We start from the raw sequence: 19,680 nt of genomic DNA, 5'->3' as shown, positions 1-19,680 counted from the left end.
TGGGGAAAGAGTGGTTGATGACTAGGAATTAGCACCAAGAAAAATTCCCAAACACCACACTCCCTGCAGGGACGCTCGCGGAGTTACGTATTCCCCCGGCCTATAAGCGACGCGACAGAAGGTCAATGGAAACAAGTGTCTGCCGCTGCAACCTCCATTTTGTTTTCTGGCATCCATCTGCATACCTGTACCTCTCATTCTCTTCTTTTCCCTCTGGTCATGCAGTGTGCCGATTTTCTTCAACTCCGCGTGGGCAGCAGAGGGGCCGATTGGTAGGGAAGGAGAACGGCGAAGGCCAGCCGAGGGGGCGCAAGTTGGGGCAATGCCGCTGCCCTTACTCAAAATGGCGGCTCCAGCCTCCGCTCGGGCTGGTCGGCGGCGCGCGAGTTTATTCCGCAATCTGCAGGGCGGTGCTCGGGGGCGGGTTTACGGTCGGGCGGGGCGACGCAGCCTGCGGCGGGGCCTGAAGTCATCGGCTCCGCCGCTGAGGTTGCCAGTGCTACCGTCCGTCCCTACTCCCCAGGTTGTGGAAGGGAAGATGGAGCCGGTGACCGTCACGACTGATAGCGGGGAGCGGCCGGGGGCCCCGGCGGGCTCTGGCCTGTCGGCTTCCCAGCGTCGGGCGGAGCTGCGGCGCAGAAAGCTTCTCATGAACTCCGAACAGCGCATCAACCGGATCATGGGCTTCCACAGGCCCGGGAGCGGCGCGGGTGAGGTCCTCCGCTTTCCCCCCACTGTCCTGCTCACCCTTATCCGTCCCCAGGAGCATTCTCTCCCTCCTCCGCCCCGCTGACCTTTTTGATCAAACGCTGCTCTGGGCCAAGTTCTCACTCGACCCCCGGACGGTCTCGTCGCTCTGCTGTTTTCGGGGGGGCTTCGCCCAGCGGTCTTCGCCCCTCCACCGCCTGCTGCGAAGCCCTCACTCCAGGGTCGCCCCCCCCTCCCACCCCCGCCCCGCGGTAGTGCCCTCTGCCCAGCCACGCCGTCACTGTGGGAGGGCACGCGCGTGGTCTGCCCGGCGTGCTGCTGTGCTAGTTGGGCCAGTTGCCGTCCCTCCTGGCCCATTCCCCAGCGTCCGCCTTCGTTTGCCTTTGGCTGCCACTGCCGACCCACGGGAGCTTGTCTTTACTGTATTGCTTCCTCGTCCTTTCTGCGTGGGTCAGGGGCTCCTGCGCAGAAAAGGGTTGAATGCCCTCAGCATTGTCCCCTACAGGTCTGAAACTAGGAGCGGCCGTCCCTACGGACCCAACTAGTGGGACGCGCTCCCCCAAGGCTTCCTTTCCTGGAGCGCCGGGATTGCCGTGATTGCCGTGATTGCCGAGATTGCCGAGTTACGGGCGCTGCCTGTAACTCGTGCGAGTCCCGCATTTCTCTCGCGATGGCATGCACAATGAGCTCCTTTAAAACTTTTTACGTGACTGTCTACGTATTTTATGTGAGTCTGTATCGAACCCCTAGGATGTGTTGGTGTTCCCATTGAGCATTGCCTTCAGTCGCTGGCGGCCAGCTCCATAGGTCCCTGTGACTTCTTTTCCGTAGGGCTTTAGGTCCATAAACTTAGTTCTGAACTTACAGACAGGTCACAGGTCCAACGCCGCAAACTGCCGAGGGAGGCGAGCGGACTCTTTCAGTTTCTCTGCCCTTAATGACTAATAGAATGTTTTTACTCTTCCCCAAAGTATTTATTGTCGTTCTTGAAGGACATTCCGTAATTTGTTCTGTTGCTTCGAAAACGTTTTCTGTTGTTAAGGTTTGGTTTTGTTTTAAACGACAACAGCATCCTAAACCCCCTACATCCCTGGTAATGGCTCCCTGACTCCAGAAGGATTACGTAAGCCTTGCCACGCCCTGTGCTGATAGGACCAGGTATTCAGAAATACAGTATTGCAATACAGATTTTAAAAAGCTCTAATGGATTTCTGTTTTAAACCAAACACGCTGGAGCAGGCGGATGCAACAGCCAATTTGCAGGGGTGGGTTATGCCCAAAAACTTGGTACTTGCAGCTTGCTGCCTCCCTACCTGTCCTTCCCAATTTGCTTACCTGGCCTTTACCCCCAAATTTTGGTTTGTAGTCTCGGCAGGGGTACTCTTTTTTGAGTTACATATTTTGAGGATGTAGAGGAAGGAACTAATTTACATTTTATCTAAATCAACTAATTTAGATTCAGAGTTCTAGCTCAGTAGCATATTTTTAAATATTACTATGAAGGATGTTTGCCTGTATATTGTACAAAAGACTTCTAAATTTCTTTTCTCAGAAGAAGAAAGTCAAACAAAATCAAAGCAACAGGACAGTGATAAACTGAACTCCCTCACCATTCCTTCAGTGTCAAAGCGCGTAGTGCTGGGTGATTCGGTCAGTACAGGAACAGCTGACCAGCAGAGTGGTGTGGCAGAGGGAAAGGGGACTGAGCTGGGAGACAAACTGGACTCTTTCATAAAACCACCTGAGGGCAGCAGTGACGGGAGCCTGGAGCTCCGGCAGCGGAACAGAGGGGACCTGACAGCAGACACTGTCCAGAGGGGGTCTCGCCACAGCCTAGAACAGTACCTCTCCAGATTTGAAGAAGCAATGAAGCTACGGAAACAGCTGATAAGTGAAAAACCCAGTCAAGAGGATGGAAACACAGCAGAGGAATTTGACTCCTTCCGAATATTTAGATTGGTGGGCTGTGCTCTTCTCGCCTTTGGAGTCAGAGCTTTTGTTTGCAAATATTTGGTAAGAAACATAACGGGAAATGAAAATTAGCTATAATAATGAGTGTTAATAGTTACAATAATGAACCCATAGAATTCATTGTCAATATTTGCTTCGTATTTGCCAGATCCACAGGACTATTTGGAGATGTGCTATAAATTGCTATTCACCTTAGTTGTAGGAGGTATTCTGGTTAAGTACAGAGCCTAATAAAAATTGCTAAACTCCTACATGGAGGTACCATTCTAAGTGATTTACATACATTGATTCATTTAACTGATTCATTGATTCATCCCTATGATCTAAGTATCATTTGAATCTTTTATAGGTGAGGGAATGAAGACTCATAAAGGTTAAATCATTTGTCACACTACTACTAAGTGACAGCTGGGATTGAACCCAGGCAGTGTGTTCTGAACCCAAAGGGTAAAGTACATACACACAGTATGTTAATTACCACTTCTCAAATAATTTTAAGCATTAAAATGCAGTCTGTGTGCTCCTGATCATGGTGCGCTGTGAAGTTTTTTGTAGTTCAGCAGGCATTTCCACATTTTATAATGCAGTGTTACAGAAATGCCGTCCATTTTTGCTGTACCTTCATGTGCCAATGGCTATTCATTGGAAACGGGGATTTACAGGTCCTTTCGTTTTACAGCTTGTGGAAGAAGGAAGAAAAGCGTAGCTCATAATAGTTTAGGCAGATAATGAATTTTTTAGATAATTATGGTTTATGTTATTAAACAAAAATTTAAAAACTGGTTTCTATGTAAATCTTAAAGAGAATCTGTTGAACAAATGTGACTGTTTTCATGACTTTCAGCATTTGGTGAGCTAGGCAGCTGTCTTTTTCTCTCATCTGCAAGCTCTCTGTGCTTTCATGCTTTAAAGTTGTTCTATTTTTGTTCCTCATTTTTGCATTCTGTTTTTTTGCTTTCTGTTTTTCTTTGCTATCAGATTTTCTTATATTTTAACATTTTTAAAGTATTTTAGCCCTGGCTGGTGTAGCTCAGTGGATTGAGCGCGGGCCTGCGAACCACACGATCGCGGTTCGATTCCCAGTCAGGGCACATGCCTGGATTGCAGGCCAGTTCCCAGCAGGGGACTCACTAGAGGCAACCATGTATTGATATGTCTCTCCTTCCCTCCCCCTCTAAAGATAAATAAATAAAATATTTAAAAAAATAATAAAGTATTTTATCTATTTATTTCCAGAGAGAGGAAGGGAGGGACAAAAAGAGGGAGAGGAGCATTGATCAGTTGTTTGCTGCTGGCGCCCTACTGGGGACCTGCTGGGCAACCCAGGCCTATGCCCTGACCAGGCATCAGACCTTCCGACTGGCAACCCTTTGGTGTGCAGGCTGATGCCCGATCCACTGACCCACACCAGCCAGGGAGCTGTCAGATTTTCAACTGTTACTTCTCACGGCTCTCACTGTATTTCCATCTAGTAATGTTTGCTCTTTCATTCCCTTCATAATAGCTTCATAATTTTAGAAATAAATGTAAATTAGGCATTATTTTTATCTTTTTAATTTTATTGTGTGAGAAGATCACCAAGCTGTTTTATCATTAATAACAGTAGCTTGTCATTTGAGAGCCAGATGTAGTATATGAGTTCATTTCTTGCCTCAAAGTCTGAGGAATGTATGGGCATCTACTTTGAGTACTGGGCCTTTTCTGTATGGTTTTAAATTATCCGTAAATTACCTCCAGATGAGAGAGATGTTACTGCATGATGTATTTATTATATATCTTTCACCATTGAATATTTTTAAATTGAATAAAAGGTAAGTTTTTATGAGGGAAGACATTTTTGAGGACATTAAAGACGGTGACTTGACTTGAGAAACATGGTTTATGTTAATAAATCAAATCCCCTTATTTTCTTAACTCTTCTGCAGAAACAAGACTGTTTTCGACTGCTAAACTTAAATCTTTTTTACAGTTTTTTGCTTAAAATTTATAGCTGCTGTTAGTTTGATTCATTGTGATTTGAATGATTATGTTGGAAATATATAATTGTATCTTCTATCTTCACAGTCCATATTTGCTCCATTTCTTACTTTACAACTTGCATACATGGGACTATACAAATATTTTCCCAAGGTAAATTACATTTTTCCTAAATTATGGTGATGAATATAGATTGATTAATGACTAGACAATTGTAAGAACTTTCCAAAATTTGTCATACTTTTGGTCTGAATCAATTGGCCACCAATCAAACTTTTTGTTCCTTTTGTAATAAGTTCAGAAAGCGAGTGATAAGACACTTTTATAGCAACTGTGCATTGCCATAACATTTGTGTTGTATTTTTAAAAAATGTTAGTCCACCATGGACTGGTGGGGAAAAAAAGTGTTCAATTTAATTACTTAGTAAAGATTTAGTAATTCATTTTGTTTATGATAAAGGAAATTAATTGTTAAATGGGTTCAATTATCTTACTGTGCTCCTTAGTGGACACTTAACAGTGCACTTGATTTTTAATGCCAAGGGCCTGATATTTGCAAGAAATATTTGGCCGTAATTGGGGAGTGTCAGTGGGGAGTGTCAGTGTTTGCCATGGGGAGTGTCAGTGTTTGCCTGGTCTGCTTGGCTACAGATTATGTACAGTTTGTGGGACTTGGCTTATCTGGCATGGGAGAGAATTCTGCTTGTGTAATTGAGTTTTGTGTGGGTCTTTTGTTGAGAAGCAGTTACTTGGTTTTTGTTTAGTGATTTGTATGGTGCTGATAGACCTTGTATCTTTTTATGGATTTGAAGCATTTATATTTTTAAGAGGCCAAATAAGTCAAATACACAAAGTAAAAGAGTAAAAGAAAAAGTGTTATTTTTAATTTAGAGAAAAGGGAAGAGAAGGAGAAAGAGAGGGAGAGAAACATCAATGTGACAGAGAATCATCAATTGGTTGCCTCTTGTATGTGCTCCAACCGGGACTGAACATGCAACCCAGGCATGTGCCCTGACTAGGATTCAAACCTGTGACCTTCCACTTGGCGGAACAACACTCAACCAACTGAGCCACACTGGTCAGGTCCAAATGTATATTTATTGACCTTCTCCAAAAGTATAAATTAAACAAAAACATTTTTATAAGAGCTTATTTGAGCCCTGACTGATGTGGCTCACAGGATTGAGCACTGGCCTGCAAACCAAAGGGTCAATTCCCAGTCAGGGCATGTGCCTGGGTTGTGGGTCAAGTCCCCAGTAGGGGGCATGTGAGAAGCAACCACACATTGATGTTTCTCTCCCTCTCTTTCTCCCTCCATTCCACTTTCTCTAAAATTAAATAAATACAGTCTTTTAAAAATTTGTTTAAAAAGAAAAAAGAGCTTATTCTAGTCAAACTGACAACATATACCAGGGAACAAGATCTCAGATGCTCCAAAAGAATAATTTTAATAACAGCATTTGTTTAGAAATTTACCCTTGAAATATTGATTGTAGTTTTGCAATAGTGGGAGTTTGGAAACAACCTAAATATTTACTAATAAGTGACTAGTTAAAATATTATGGCTGGGGGTAAGGGAGTATAAGGGGACCAAATAGTAATGGGAAAAAATACAATAAAGATTAAATTTGAAAAAAAATATTGCCTATTCATTCAGAAGCTGTTCATGTATGATAAAGGTAACCTTGCCCAGAAATATTAAGAGAAGAAATCAAAATACAGAATAGGATCTACATTACACTTCTTTTTCATAAAAGGGAAGAAAATATGGATACTCGATTTTGCCTATATATGTGTAAAGAAACTGGAAGAATATTACATGAAACTTTGAACAACAGTGCATGAGTTACTAGATGAATGGAGGACAGAGAAGGAAGGGCGACTGCTTATACTTTTCTCTCAAAACATTTTGTTGTAACAGTTTTTTTTTAAATGTATTTTTTTCCATTACCATTTATCCCGCTTATGCTCCCCTCCCAGTTTTTAAACACAGAAAAGTTGAAAGAAATGTGCAGGAACACCCATTTATACTTAACGACCTAGATTCTATAATTAACATTTCATTTTATTTGTCCTGTATCTATCCAGTTTTCTATCTATTGTTTTAAATATTTATTTTTAGGGAGAGGGGAAGGTAGGGAGAAAGAGAGGGAGAGAAACATCAGTGTATGGTTGCCTCCCTCGCACCCCATACTGGGGACCTGGCCTGCAACCCAAGCCTGTGTCCTCACTGGAAATCAAACCTTTGGTTTGTAGGCTGGCACTCAGTCCACTGAGCCACACTAGCCAGATCTATCCAATTTTTAATACATCTTTTTTTCTTTATGCATTACAAAGTATGTATATTGTAGGTGTAGACATCCATATATTTTACCCCTGCACATTTTGGCTTACATATCATTATAGTTCAGTGTGTCTTTAAGGTTCTCTCTCTTTTTGGTTAAAGTTTCATGAGGTGAATTGTTCAAGTCTTTAGTACACCATTTAATGACTTTTGTCTAGCCTGTGAAACCCAAATTCTTTAAAGGTTTAGAACTTGACTCTCAGGGAATTCCATCACGCCTTTTCTAGGCAGCCCCAGCTTTTATACTCTGAAGGTCCGATTTTCTTTTTCCCATCATAGATTTCTTTTTTCTGTTTTAGTTCTTCATGTAAACGGAATCGTTCTTATACATACATTTTTGCACAAGGCCTCTTTTATTCTGCATAGTATTTTTGATCATCATTCATGTTATTGAGTATTTTAGTAGTTTATTCCCCTTCCCCTTTTTTGCCCAGTAATAGTTTATTGTGTAAATATATCCATTTATTTGTCTAATCTGTTGATGGACTTCTTGGTTGTCCAATTTTTTGTCATTATGACCAGATCAGCTAAGAATTTCCTTGTGTGAATCTCTTTGTGGACATAGGCTTTGATTTTTCTTGATAACTGTAGCTTTTTATATTATTAAAATTTTTGAATCAAAAAAATTTTTGAATCATGCGACTGGACTTAGTGACATCAAATTAATAAAGTAAATGAAAATTTAGCCTTGAATCTCCTAAAAAGCGAAACTAGAAAATTAGGAAAGAAGTGTTTGGTGGTGTCCTACTGCATGGGCAGTCAAGTGTGAATTGCTCTGCGTGGTACTTAGGGCTCCGCAGAGTGTTCCTACAGTCCTGTCACAAAGTAGCCCACTGTCCTGCAGCATACCTGTCCCTTCCTGACAGCTTTTGTCATGGGACTTAACTTTCATTAAGATTTCTCCTCTCACTTCTGCCCACCTAAATCTTGCTCAGACTTGAAAGCCTGTTTTTAATTTTACCTTCTGAAATCCTTCCCCATGCTTTTTGTGTATAAGACCCTGGGGTGATTTCTATTTCCTTTCAGCCACTGTGCCACACATTATCCAATTTTTAGACAGAGGACAAGGGAGAGAGAAAGAGAGGGAGAGAAACATCAGTGTGTGGTTGCCTCTCACACACCCCTCACTGGGGACCTGGCGTGCAATCCAGGCACGTGTCCTGATTGGGAGTCGAACCCATGACCCTTTGGTTTGCAGGCTGGCACTCAGCCCGCTTAGCAACACCAGCCAGGGCTACATACATAATTTTTGATAGCAAGAATAGTGTCTTTTTCTCTACTGCTTAGTGTTTGCTACTTTATATACTATATGTTCAGTAAATGTTTATTGATACTATTATTGGTTGATATTTTGGAACTTCATGAACAGTTTTGAAATCAGGCAAAAATAGTTCTGAGATTGTTCTTAGAGAGTTTGAGTCACCATCTGAACGCTGTGAGATTTCTTTGTCTTCCTCTGTACAGGGTGAAAAGAAGATGAAGACCACAGTACTAACAGCTGCCCTGCTGTTATCTGGAATTCCTGCTGAAGTAATAAACCGGTCGATGGATACTTACAGCAAAATGGGCGAAGTGTTCACAGATCTCTGTGTCTACTTTTTCACTTTTATCTTCTGCCACGAACTGCTTGAGTACTGGGGCTCTGCTGTACCATGATGCCCGCAGAGCTCGGAAGAAGAAGCTTAGAGAAAACAAATTTCTCTTCTGTGTTGCGGTGTCTCTAAAGGCGGCCGATCGGTTTACACCTTTATGTAACTCTTTTACTTTGTAGGAGTTGTGAAACTACTTCATTAGGAATGGAAGGGCAGTTTCCCTGATTTGAAAGGGTCGAGTTTGTATTAATACTGATATGAAGAATAGAGTACCGGTGTCATTAACGGATCTTTCTTTAGTTAGAATCCCTAGTCTACCCCATTCCCTAAGTTCTCCGATTTGTAATTCTCTTGGGGGCTGAGCTGGTGCTTTGAGGGGGGCAGAGGAACATGGTCTCAGCCAGCCCCTTGTAACTAGGGACTGCATCTTGTATTTATGTTCTGTCCTGAGAAACGGAGCCATCTTAAAAATAAAATGAAAGAAACTACATTGTCTAATGTTAACTCCGCACATTTTAATTTATAAGGGCTTAATAAGATAGGCAATTGTATCTTTTTTTGTTGAATCAGTATCTTAATTCTTACTCCAGTGCAAATATTGTAATTCGAGGAAGGATTAAGATTCATACGTGTGAAATTAGCAGGTATTTGTGAAATCTTGAATTTTTATTTATGAAACATTTCTTATTTACCCATCTCAGAATTGGAGTTTTTCACTTTTGAGTTTTCAACTTTCAGAAGTAATGTTTTTTAAGCAAACGACTATAATGATTAGATATAAAAATGGGATGTGAAGAATTGGCTGAGGTATGCAACTCAATAGCATAAATGTCCCTTTAATTTGGTAATACTGTTATATTTGGAAGGTTTGTATTAAAAGTATGAAACGTGTTATATCGCTTGGTATTACATTTCCTTACAGATTTTTGTATGGTCTATTTGATTAATCCTTGTGATATTAAAAACATATATCCTTTTTTAAAATTACTCACAAAGTCTTGATTTTTGTCACTTTATTTTAAATCAGAATAATGCAGAGTAAATGTAATCGAGGTCTAGGCCTCTGACTTAGGATACAATTACAGGCACACACTTTTTCTGGTCCCGTGAGGAATCTAGTGTTGGTTGGAAATTGTCCTCGATTCGTCACGTTTCCCCTCCTCCAGCCTCTGGGAAGACACTAGTAGTCTTCAACTGCACGTCTTTACTTTTTTGTCTCTTTAAAAAAGAGGCTCCATTTAGCTGATTGACATGTGCAAAGGTTTAGTGACTACAGGTTCTTAACGAATTTATTTCAAAAGCAAAAGCTGTAAATACCTGTGTTGATTCATGCCACTTTGTGTCGAGTAGTATCAAACAAATAAATATTTCTCGGTGTTTGGAATAATTAAAAAGAAAATTTTCTTTGGAAATTTTAGGGACTTTAGGTGTGCATGGGTTGAAACTAGATTGAGTAGGACGGTTGCTGAAAGGCAACATCTTTGATCAGTAGCTTTTTAACCCAACTACTTGTATAAATGGACACATGCCTCACACTTGGTCCTAAGAATAGCAAGACAGTTTTGAGATACTCAGAACTGGGTTAATTGGAATAAAAGTCTGCGATGGAAGCCCAGGGTCGTTTGCTAAAAGTGATGCGTTGGAGACACAATGGTATATAATGATAGGACTGTCCTGGTGTGTCTGGTCCCAGGCTACCAGGATGAAGTATCTGTAAAGCGCATCGTGTGGATTTTTTGCTTTCCCAGGGCGCGTACAAGTTATGATTAGTCTATTAAAGTGTGCAGTAGCATTGCGTCTACAAAATGTTACATACCTTAGTTCAGAAATACAGGAGTGCACTTTCTGCGAAAGGCTGAGGACTGCGTTTCCTCCACTGGACCTGAAACATTGGAGCGGAGCAGTGTGGACCCTGCGGACGGGGCGGAGCAGGCCTAGCAGCTGAGGGGTGGCCTGGCCTGGGGCAGCCTCACAGCCATGCTGCTGTACACCACTAGGGGGCTGCTCAGCCGCCGTGCTGGTTCCACAGCCGAGCTCTGGCTGTTGGGCTGTCAGCACTAAGTAATGTTTCCTTCGCTGCACCCCAAAGCAGGGATACCTGCTGGCATTGAGTTGGCACCAGCGACCATCAGTTGACATTACTGAGGTGTAAGCAAACATTTATTTTAGGTGGATGATAGATTCATCATAAGGAATTGGCTCTTGAGGTTATGGAGCTGAGGAGACTCCAGATCTGCAGTCAGCAGGCTTCAGGCTCAGGAGAGCTGATGGTGTAAGTCCGAACGGGTCTGAAAGCTAGCGGGGTGGAGACCCAAGAAGAGCCAAATGTTTCCTTTTGAGTCGAAAGGCAGGAGAAGACCAATAAAGTTATAGCTAAAAACCGCAAACCATCGTTTGAGTCTTGGAGAGTGCCACCAATAGACTTGCTTGACACAGCACTGCCACAAACCTTCAATTGACAAAAAACTGTGAAGTGCAGTAAAGCAAAGCACAGTAAAAGGACGTCTGCCTGTACTTTTTTCACATGTGCTAAAAAATAAAAGCTGCTTCTTTTGGGACGTAGACTTACTGCAAACTTCCCATACATATATTGGCAGCATAAGAAGCCAGTCAGTTGTCACGTCAAGAACATCTTCTTAAAAAGAAGTTAGAGCTGTGGTCAGGCCTGGGCTCTGGTATTAGCTTAGATTCAAAAAAGGTTAGAGATCTAGGGTTAAATTTGTTTCCCAAGTCTTAGTTTTTTCACTTAAAATTGATATGTGATTTTAAAAGCCTGTTTAAGTTGTAACATTAACATCTGCATGGGGACTTTGGGCCAAGATGGAGGCATAGGAAGACACACTGTGCCTCCTCACACAACCGAAAGGAGAACAACAATAATAAAAAAAAAAAACAACCATTACTGACAGAAAATGGAACTGTATGGAAGTCCGATAACCAAGGAGTTAAAGAAACATTAAGAAATTCATTCTGGATGAATAAAGAAACATTCATCCAGACCGGTAGGAAAAGCGGAGTCGGGTGGCCGGGCAGAGAGGGTCACAGTAAAAAAGCAGTGGCTGGCGGACCCTGGGCACAGGGTGGCAGCAGGTGGAACCAGCGAGGTGGCAGATTATGGAGGGGTGCGGTGCACAAGGCGGCTGGTGGAACGGCTGGTCCCACACTCACAAACAGATAAGCCAGGCAAAACTGGGGGCAAGACAGACCTCGAAACTCAGGGTCCCAGCAACAGGAAATAAAGTCTGAAAACACCTGTGGGGGTTGAGATACTGGGAGAGACTCCCAGCCTCACAGGAGAGTTCGTTGGAGAGACCCACAGGGTCCTAGAATGTACACAAAACCACCCACCTGGGAACCAGCACCAGAAAGGCCCAGTTTGCTTGTGGGAAGAGACAGAGGGGACTGAAATATGAGAGGGGACCAAGCACTATTGTTCCCTCTGGTCCCGCCCCCACATACAGCATCAAAAATCAGCAATGCGGATTGACCTGCCCTGGTGAACACCTAAGGCTCCGCCCCTCACTAGTAACAGGAGTGTCAAGACAAAAATGTAAAAATGGCCCAAGTGAAAGAACAGATCAAAGCTCCAGAAAAAATATAAGTGACGAAGAGGTAGCCAACCTATCAGATGCACAGTTGAAAGCACTGGTGATCAGGATGCTCACAGAATTGGTTGAATTTGGTCACAAATTAGATGAAAAAAATGAAGGCAATGCTGAGTGAAATAAAGAAAAATGCACAGGGAACCAATAGTGATGGGAAGGAAACTGGGACTCAAGTCAATGGAATGGACTAGAAAGAAGAAAGAAACAACCAACCAGGAAAAAAATAAAGAGAGGCTTAGGAACCTCCAGGACATCTTTAAACGTTCCAACATCTGAATTATAGAGGTACTAGAAGGGGAAGAGGAAGAGCAACAAATGGAAAACTTATTTGAACAAATAATAAAGGAGAACTTCCCCAATCTGGCAAAGGAAATAGACTTCCAGGAAGTCCAGGAAGCTCAGAGAGTCCCAAAGAAGTTGGACCCAAGGAGGAACACACCAAGGCACATCATCATTACATTAGCAAAGATTAAAATGAGGGAGAGAATCCTAGAAGCAGCAAGAGATAAGGGGACAGTCACCTACAAAGGAGTTCCTATCAGACTGTCAGCGGATTTCTCAAAAGAGACCTTGCTGACAAGAAGGGGCTGGAAAGAAGTATTCCAAGTCATGAAATCCAAAGACCTACATCCAAGATTGCTTTATCCCGCAAAACTTTCATTTAGAATGGAAGGGCAGATAAACTGCTTCTCAGATAAGGTCAAGCAAGTTCAAGGAGTTCATCATCACCAAGCCCTTATTATATGAAATGTTAAAGGGACTTATCTAAGAAAAAGAAGATAAAAAACATGTACAGTAAAATGACAGCAAACTCACAATTATTAACACCCACATCTAAAACAAAAAACAAACTAAGCAAACAACTAGAAGAGGAACAAAACCGCAGAAATGGAGATCACATGGAAGGTTAGCAACAGGGGAGTGGGAGGAGAGAGGGGGGGAAAGTATGGAGAATAAGTAGCAAAGATGGTAGGTAGAAAATAGGGGGAGGGAAAGAATAGTATGGGAAATGTAGAAGCTAGAGATCTTATGACACATGGGCATGAACTAAAGTGGGGGAATGTGGGTGGGAGAGGGTGTGCAGGGTGGAGGGAAGTGAAGGGGGAAATGGGACAACTGTAATGGCATAATCAATACAATATATTCAACAACAACAACAAAAATGTGCATGGCCTCATCCCGTCGCTGCTTCAAATATAATGTGTTACTATGCATTGTGTAAGGTGCTTGTGACCCTTACCTCTCCAACCTCTATTTCTCCCTTAAACTCCATGCTCCTATATTCCCACCAGTCGCTGTTATCTCCTTCTGGATATCTAGTGAGCATCTCAAACATCACATCACTGAAACAAAACCACTGATTTTCTCTTCTTTCCCCACCAAATCTGCTGCTTTCATGCATTTCTCATCTCCACAAATTCACTACAATCCACAGTAGTTCTGTTCAAAACCAGGGAGTATCTTTATTTCTTTTTTCCCCCTCACAGTTTGCATCTAATTTAACAGTCAGTGTTCAGAGACATGCCTCTGGAATAGTATATCTAGAATTTGAATACCTCTTAGTATTGCCGCTATTTGTCACTAGTGGTTTCCTATTTCTTTTTGGCTGAAACCCAAATGCTTTAGGTTCAACCAAGAAACAATTTAGAGTGGCTTTGGTGCCTGACCCACATCGGTGTCTGTTCCTTTCACATATCAGTACAAGCCTTCCTTAACCTTTGACATAGGTTGCACTGTCGCTACAGGAGGGTAGTAAGCCACAGAGGAAGTGCAAAATTGGTTTTGGAGTCTTAACTTTGTTGTATTTTTCTTTTTCCTTTAAAAAAAAAGATTTTATTTATTTTAGAGAGAAGGGAAATGAGGGCGAAAGAGAGGGAAAAACATCAATGTGTGATTGCCTCTCATGAGTCCCCTACTAGGCACCTGGCCTCGCAACCCAGGCATGCGCCCTAACTGGGAATTGAACCGACTACCCTTTGCTTCAAAGGCCCGTGCTCAATCCACTGAGCCACACCAGCCAGGGCTTGGTTGTATTTTTCTAAAAATCAAATGCATCGAGGTAAAATTTACATATACTAAAACGCGTCAACGTTTGAACAATTCAACGAATTTTGATAAACATTCACTCGACAATGGCAACAATCAAGAGATTGAATTGAATCTCTTCAATTCAAAAGATTTGAACCAATCTTTTTTAAAAAAAAGATTTTATGTATTTATTTTTAGAGAAAGGAGAAGGGAGAGAGAAAGACAGGGAGAGAAACATCAATGTGTGGTTGCCACACACCTGTCCCCAACTGGGGACCCGCCGGCAGCTCAGGCAACTCAGGCACGTGACCGGACTGGGAATTGAACCAGTCAACCTTTTGGTTCACAGGCCAGCACTCAATCCACTGAGCTACACCAGGCAGGGAAAGACATACCCTTTCTACCATCCTTAGGTGTAAGAAAATAAAACAATACAGAAGTACGGAACTACGAGAGCCTCTCCCCAACTCCATTACAACTTTCTGCTAAAATAACATATCGGTGTGCCTCCCACAGGGCGAGTCTCCTCAACTCTGACTGTACTTAAGAATCAGCTGAGAAACTTGGAAATTCCCAATGCACAGGAGGCCCCCTAGACCGATAAAATCGATATAGGGATGGCATACACGCGGCCGTTTTTGTTTCGTTTTCTTTACGTTTTCAAGCACCGGTCATGTTGAGAACCATTATAATTTTGCGAATTTTTTAAAGCTCTTCCTTCTCTTCTCCACCAAGTTAACTCCTTACTCAGTCTTCAAGTCTTCCCCTTAAAGGTGACGTCCTCGGGGAGCTCGTTTTCTGACTCTCCCCACTATGTTGGAATCTCTTTCCTGTTGTATTACATCTGCTTGTGTTTTAGTAACGTAGTGCCCCAGCAGACTGTAAACTCCCCGGGATTCAGCGCACCCTCGACACTTAACAATATGCTAATGAATGAATGTATAAATGAATAAGAGTGAATGGAGATGTTTGTAGCATCACACAGCGCCGATTAAGGCGGATGTCAGTACCAGTCCCAGCAGAGCAGGAATGCAATTTGCATCCCGCTAGCTTTTGCTCTTGCATCCCACTGGCATCCCGCTAAGTCTCTCCCAGACTCAGCCACCGGCCTTTCACCGCGGAGCGGGAAACGCCAGCCAAGGCATCTCCTTTCAGCGCGATGAGCGCTGCGCGGCCTCCAGCCGATAGGTGGTGCTGGCAGGAGGCAGCCGCTTCCGGCGCGCCTTTCCTTCCTTCTGCCACCGGCGCCAACACGTCCTGTTTTCGTTGGCTGCATTCGGATGGTTTCTAGCGCTGTGGCTGCTGTGTCCAGTTAGTGCTGCTTCTCTCCCTGCGAGCGGAGTGTAGCGTGGCGCTCTCCTTTGTCCTGTCCTCCTGCGCGCCGTCCCAAAGGGCGCCGCCTTCCCGCGGCCTGCAGCATGGGTCGGGAGTCACGGTGAGGCTGCGCTGCGGGCGGGCGAGCGGCTTCCTTGGAGCGGGGGCAAGAGGCGGGAGTTGAGGTGGCCGCGGGGCCAGGCCTGGCCGGCGCAGCCCCACGTGTGCCCAGCTCTGTCGGAGGCCACTGGAGGGGCTGGGGGCGGTGGGCTGAGGGAGTGGGTACATTTTGGCCGGCGACGGGCACAGGGTTCCCCCACACTACCACCGGCCTGTTCGAGCCCCTGGACCGGTTCATGATTCTATTATCTTTTTTCTTATATTGTTGAATTCGGTAGGCTAGTCTTTATGTTCAGATTGAGTGTAGACTATAATTTTCATTTCTCTTACTGCCCTCGTATAAAATAGCAAATCTACTTCCTGTTCTTTCCCTTTTTCTTTACTCTGATCTATGTTTCTCCATAGCACCACATGGCGTTTTGTATTTTTGGTTTTATACTTGTCATGTCTTGCTTTAAAAATTCTTTTTAGGTTGACTAGAGAGAGGAAAGGGAGGAAGGAAAGGAGAGAGAGGGAGTGAAAAACATCAAGTTTCTTCTTCCACTTAGTTATGCACTCATTGGTTGACTCTTATATGTGTCCTGACCCGGGTTTTGAATCCACAACCTTGCAATACTGGGACTGTGCTCTAAGGAACTGAGCAACCCGGCCACGACTGTCATGTCCTCCTTTATAGAATGTAAGCTGCTTGGGGCTTGGTTTGTTTTGTTTACTCTCCTTGCTACCCTTTTAAGATAGTTCTTTCCCTTCTGTATATGCTATAGCAAAAGCGTGAACTCTTTCCCCCGAATTATTAAAAAAATGAGTAAAAAGTCCTTTAAATATTTAATTTGTCTGCTGAGATTTTTTTTGAAAAATATAGTAAATAAGATATAGTCGAAGGTAACTGTGTCTGCTAAACTTAATCTTTAACTTAATGTTCTAGCCACTACCGGAAGCGATCGGCATCGCGGGGACGCTCTGGAAGTCGCTCTAGAAGTCGCTCACCCTCAGACAAAAGAAGTAAACGAGGGGATGACAGACGGTCTAGGAGCAGAGATCGAGACAGAAGGAGAGAGAGGTCTCGCAGCAGGGATAAAAGAAGGTCTCGGTCAAGGGACAGGAAGCGCCTGAGGTAAGGACATTAGTCTCCAAAGGACCCATGATAAATTGAGCCTTCTCAGCTAAATCAGGTGTCTTCAAAACTGTGTTTTGAACAAGAATTTAGTGGCCCCTTTGCAGCCTCTTTGTTTTAATTTCAGTTTGCTCGATTTGGTCTAGAAGCGATTTGCCCAGAACAGCGATTTTTCAATCTTTTTCATCTCGTGGCATAAATGAACTAATTACTCAAATTCTGTGGCACACCAAAAAATGTTTTTTCAAAATCTGACAGAAAAATAGGTATACTTTTGATTGATTTACAATGGAAATAGTAATTACCTGTTTTGCTTCAAAGTGACATTTTATTTTTTATAAGATTTTATTGCCCTGGCTGGTGTAGCTCAGTGGATTGAGCACAGGCCTGCGAACCAGAGGATCGAGGTTCGATTCCCAGTCAGGGCACATGCCTGCGTTGCAGGGCAGTTCCCTGCAGGCCAGCTCCCAGCAGGCCAGCTCCCAGCAGGGGACGCATGAAAGGCAACCATACATTGATGTCTTTCTCCCTCTCTCCTTCCCCTCTAAAGATAAATAAATAAAAATATAATCTTTTTTTTATTTTAATTTTATTTATTTTCAGAGAGAGGGGAAGGGAGAGAAAAAGAGAAAGAGGGAAACATTGATGCGTGAAACATCAGTTGCCTCTTGCATGCCCCAATCAGGGGCCTGCCTGGCCCACAAAGCAGGCATGTGTTCATACCAGGAATCGAACCAGCACTCTTTAAGTTCAGAGGCTGGCACTCAATCCACTGAGCCACACCAGCCAGGGCCAAAGTGACTTTAAAAAAATCAGGTGCTGCCCTGGCTGGTGTAGCTCAGTGGATTGAGCGTGGGCCTGCAAACCACACGATCTCGGTTCGATTCCCAGTCAGGGCACATGCCTGGGTTGCAGGCCAGTTTCCGGTTCCTGGCAGGGGACGCATGAGAGGCAACCATACATTGATATTTCTCTCTCTCCCCTTCCCTTCCCCTCTAAGATAAATAAATAAAATTTTTAAAAGTCTTAAAAAAAAATCAGTTGCGTATAAGGATTTCTGGTACCGAGAAGTAACCATTCAGACTAAACCTTGTTATATGACGTGGCCATTAAGATGCAACTCTGTTATATGATGTGTATATTTATGGTTCAAGACAGAACAATCTAAGGGAAAAGTGGTTAGTGTACCTGACTAAAATAGTGAGGTGTTACATGTTTCAAAAATTCTTCCGGCATAGTGGTTGACAATCATTGATCCAGAACAAAGACCCTCAAACAGTATTTTAAGTTTGGAAACTTAGGTTGTATTTTCTGTCATCCAGAGAGAACTCTGGAAGCCCCCCTGAGATAGGTTAAAAAAAAGAAGCAACAGGTAAGGCGACAAAAGACTCTCAGTGGGGTTCAATTCCCATTCCATCCCCAGGGAGCTGACCCCTGTGTTCAGGGAAGGCATGAAAGCTGACGGGAAGGAACAGGACGGCGCCAGCTCCAGGTCCTGCCTGCTTTTTGAGACTTTTATTTTAAAAAATTTTAGTTTATATTTTTATTTTTTAAGGATTTTATTTATTTATTTTTAGAGAGAAGGGAAAGAAAGGAGAAAGAGAAGGAGAGAGGGCTGGGCCTATGGCCCAGGCATGTGCCTTGACTGGGAATTGACCTGGTGACCCTTTGCTTTGATGGATGACGCTCCACCGATCGAGCCATGCTGGCTAGGGCTTTTGAGACTTTTAAAGAACGTTTTTTGTTGTTGATTTAGTTTTTTAAAATTGATTCCAGAGAGAGGGAGAAAGGGGAGATTGAGATTGAGACATCGATTTGTTCCATTAATTATTTATGCTTTCATTGGTTGATTCTTGCATGCGCTCTGACCAAAGATTGATCCTGCAACCGTGGTGTATGGGGAACATGATCTAACCAGCTGAGCTACCCAGCCAGGGCAACATGTGTTTGTTGATTGCTTAATCCAGATGGTTGACATTCTGTAGGAATGTTCCAGAGCCTTATACTATACATGGAGGGTAAATAGAGAGATGTCGAGAGAAAGAGAGAAGGAGGTGGGGGCCAGAGAGAGAAAGAGAAAAGGAAGGGAGGGAGGGAGGGAAGGAGGGAAAGAGAAATGGAGAAATAGTGATTTGTTGTTCCACCTGTCCATGCACCTGTTGGTTGAATCTTGTATGTGTTACATTTGGGGGAAGGAATTGTCTTAGATTTTTTTTAATCTTCATTCAAGGACATGCACATTGATTTTAAAGAGAGGGGTAGGGAAGTGGGGGTGTGTGAAACAGAAACAGGTATGTGACAGAGAGGTATCAACCAGTTGTCTCTGTAGGCGCCCTAACTGAGGATCGAACTGGAAACTTAGGTGCCTTCCACTCCTCCAGGAGTCGAAGCCGCCACCCTTTGGTGTACAGGAAGGTGCTCCCACCGAGTAACACCAGCCAGGGCAGGACTGTTTTAGATTTAGAAAAAGAACATACAGTCTGGCCCCAAAGCTTAATTGGTTAGAGCGTTGTCCTCACATACCAAGTTTGTGGTTTCGATTCCTGGTCACAGCACATATGTAAATCAACCAGTGAATGCATGAATAAATGGAACAAGAAATTTGTGGTTCTCTGTCTGTCTCAACCTCCCTTTCTGTTTCCATGCAGCCAATAAATTAAATAAATAAATAAATACATCAGAATTTTTTCTTTTACTTGAGTACTTATCCAGTCAAATAGCCATTCCTTGCATCTTTCACCTTGCACTTTCTGGTGGTGAAAAACAATCTTTAAATAAAAATAATCTCCCACACCAAAGATGAGTTTTCTAATACAGTTTCTCATTGAAATAGGAAAGAAGACAAGGTTGTACAGTTGCTGTGAACTGATCACAGAAAGAACTTTGACTTTATCTTTTTCAAACATT

General features: G+C 43.1%; 2 protein-coding genes across 8 annotated transcripts in view; both read left to right on the top strand.

Annotated features, from left to right (window-relative positions):
* The first annotated feature begins 425 nt into the window (after positions 1-425).
* Positions 426-9,579, top strand: CAMLG (calcium modulating ligand). 2 transcript variants are annotated; one of them, XM_037059524.1, is made up of 4 exons: positions 426-710; positions 2,261-2,721; positions 4,744-4,809; positions 8,465-9,579. In XM_037059524.1, exons 1-4 carry the CDS (start codon positions 539-541, stop codon positions 8,654-8,656), a joined length of 891 nt encoding a protein of 296 aa, XP_036915419.1. In that variant the 5' UTR covers positions 426-538; the 3' UTR covers positions 8,657-9,579. The 2 variants fall into 2 exon arrangements, with proteins under 2 accessions (XP_036915419.1, XP_036915418.1); XM_037059523.1 differs by lacking the exon at positions 4,744-4,809 and having other exon boundaries at positions 434-710.
* A 5,879-nt stretch (positions 9,580-15,458) lies between these two features.
* The window catches only part of DDX46 (DEAD-box helicase 46), a 51,341-nt gene continuing 47,119 nt past the window's right edge, over positions 15,459-19,680 (top strand). For all 6 annotated transcript variants that reach the window (XM_037059516.1, XM_037059515.1, XM_037059514.1 and 3 more), the window contains exons 1-2: positions 15,459-15,660; positions 16,585-16,773. In XM_037059516.1, coding sequence (XP_036915411.1) covers positions 15,644-15,660; positions 16,585-16,773 — 206 coding nt within the window. In that variant the 5' untranslated portion in view covers positions 15,459-15,643. The remainder of the gene's footprint in view (positions 15,661-16,584; positions 16,774-19,680) is intronic.

Source organism: Sturnira hondurensis, unplaced genomic scaffold (assembly GCF_014824575.4).
Source record: "Sturnira hondurensis isolate 20B ecotype Veracruz unplaced genomic scaffold, ASM1482457v3 Scaffold0011178, whole genome shotgun sequence".
In the NCBI taxonomy this organism is placed as follows: Eukaryota; Metazoa; Chordata; class Mammalia; order Chiroptera; family Phyllostomidae; genus Sturnira; species Sturnira hondurensis.
This window is presented reverse-complemented; position numbering and strand designations above follow the sequence as displayed.

Excerpts from the sequence above, each read along its gene's own strand:
- CAMLG (XM_037059524.1), top strand. The coding sequence starts at position 539 with ATGGAGCCGGTGACCGTCACGACTGATAGCGGGGAGCGGCCGGGGGCC. Across the intron at positions 711-2,260 it reads CAGGCCCGGGAGCGGCGCGG|AAGAAGAAAGTCAAACAAAA; the intron begins GTGAGGTCCTCC and ends TTCTTTTCTCAG. Across the intron at positions 4,810-8,464 it reads TATACAAATATTTTCCCAAG|GGTGAAAAGAAGATGAAGAC; the intron begins GTAAATTACATT and ends TCCTCTGTACAG.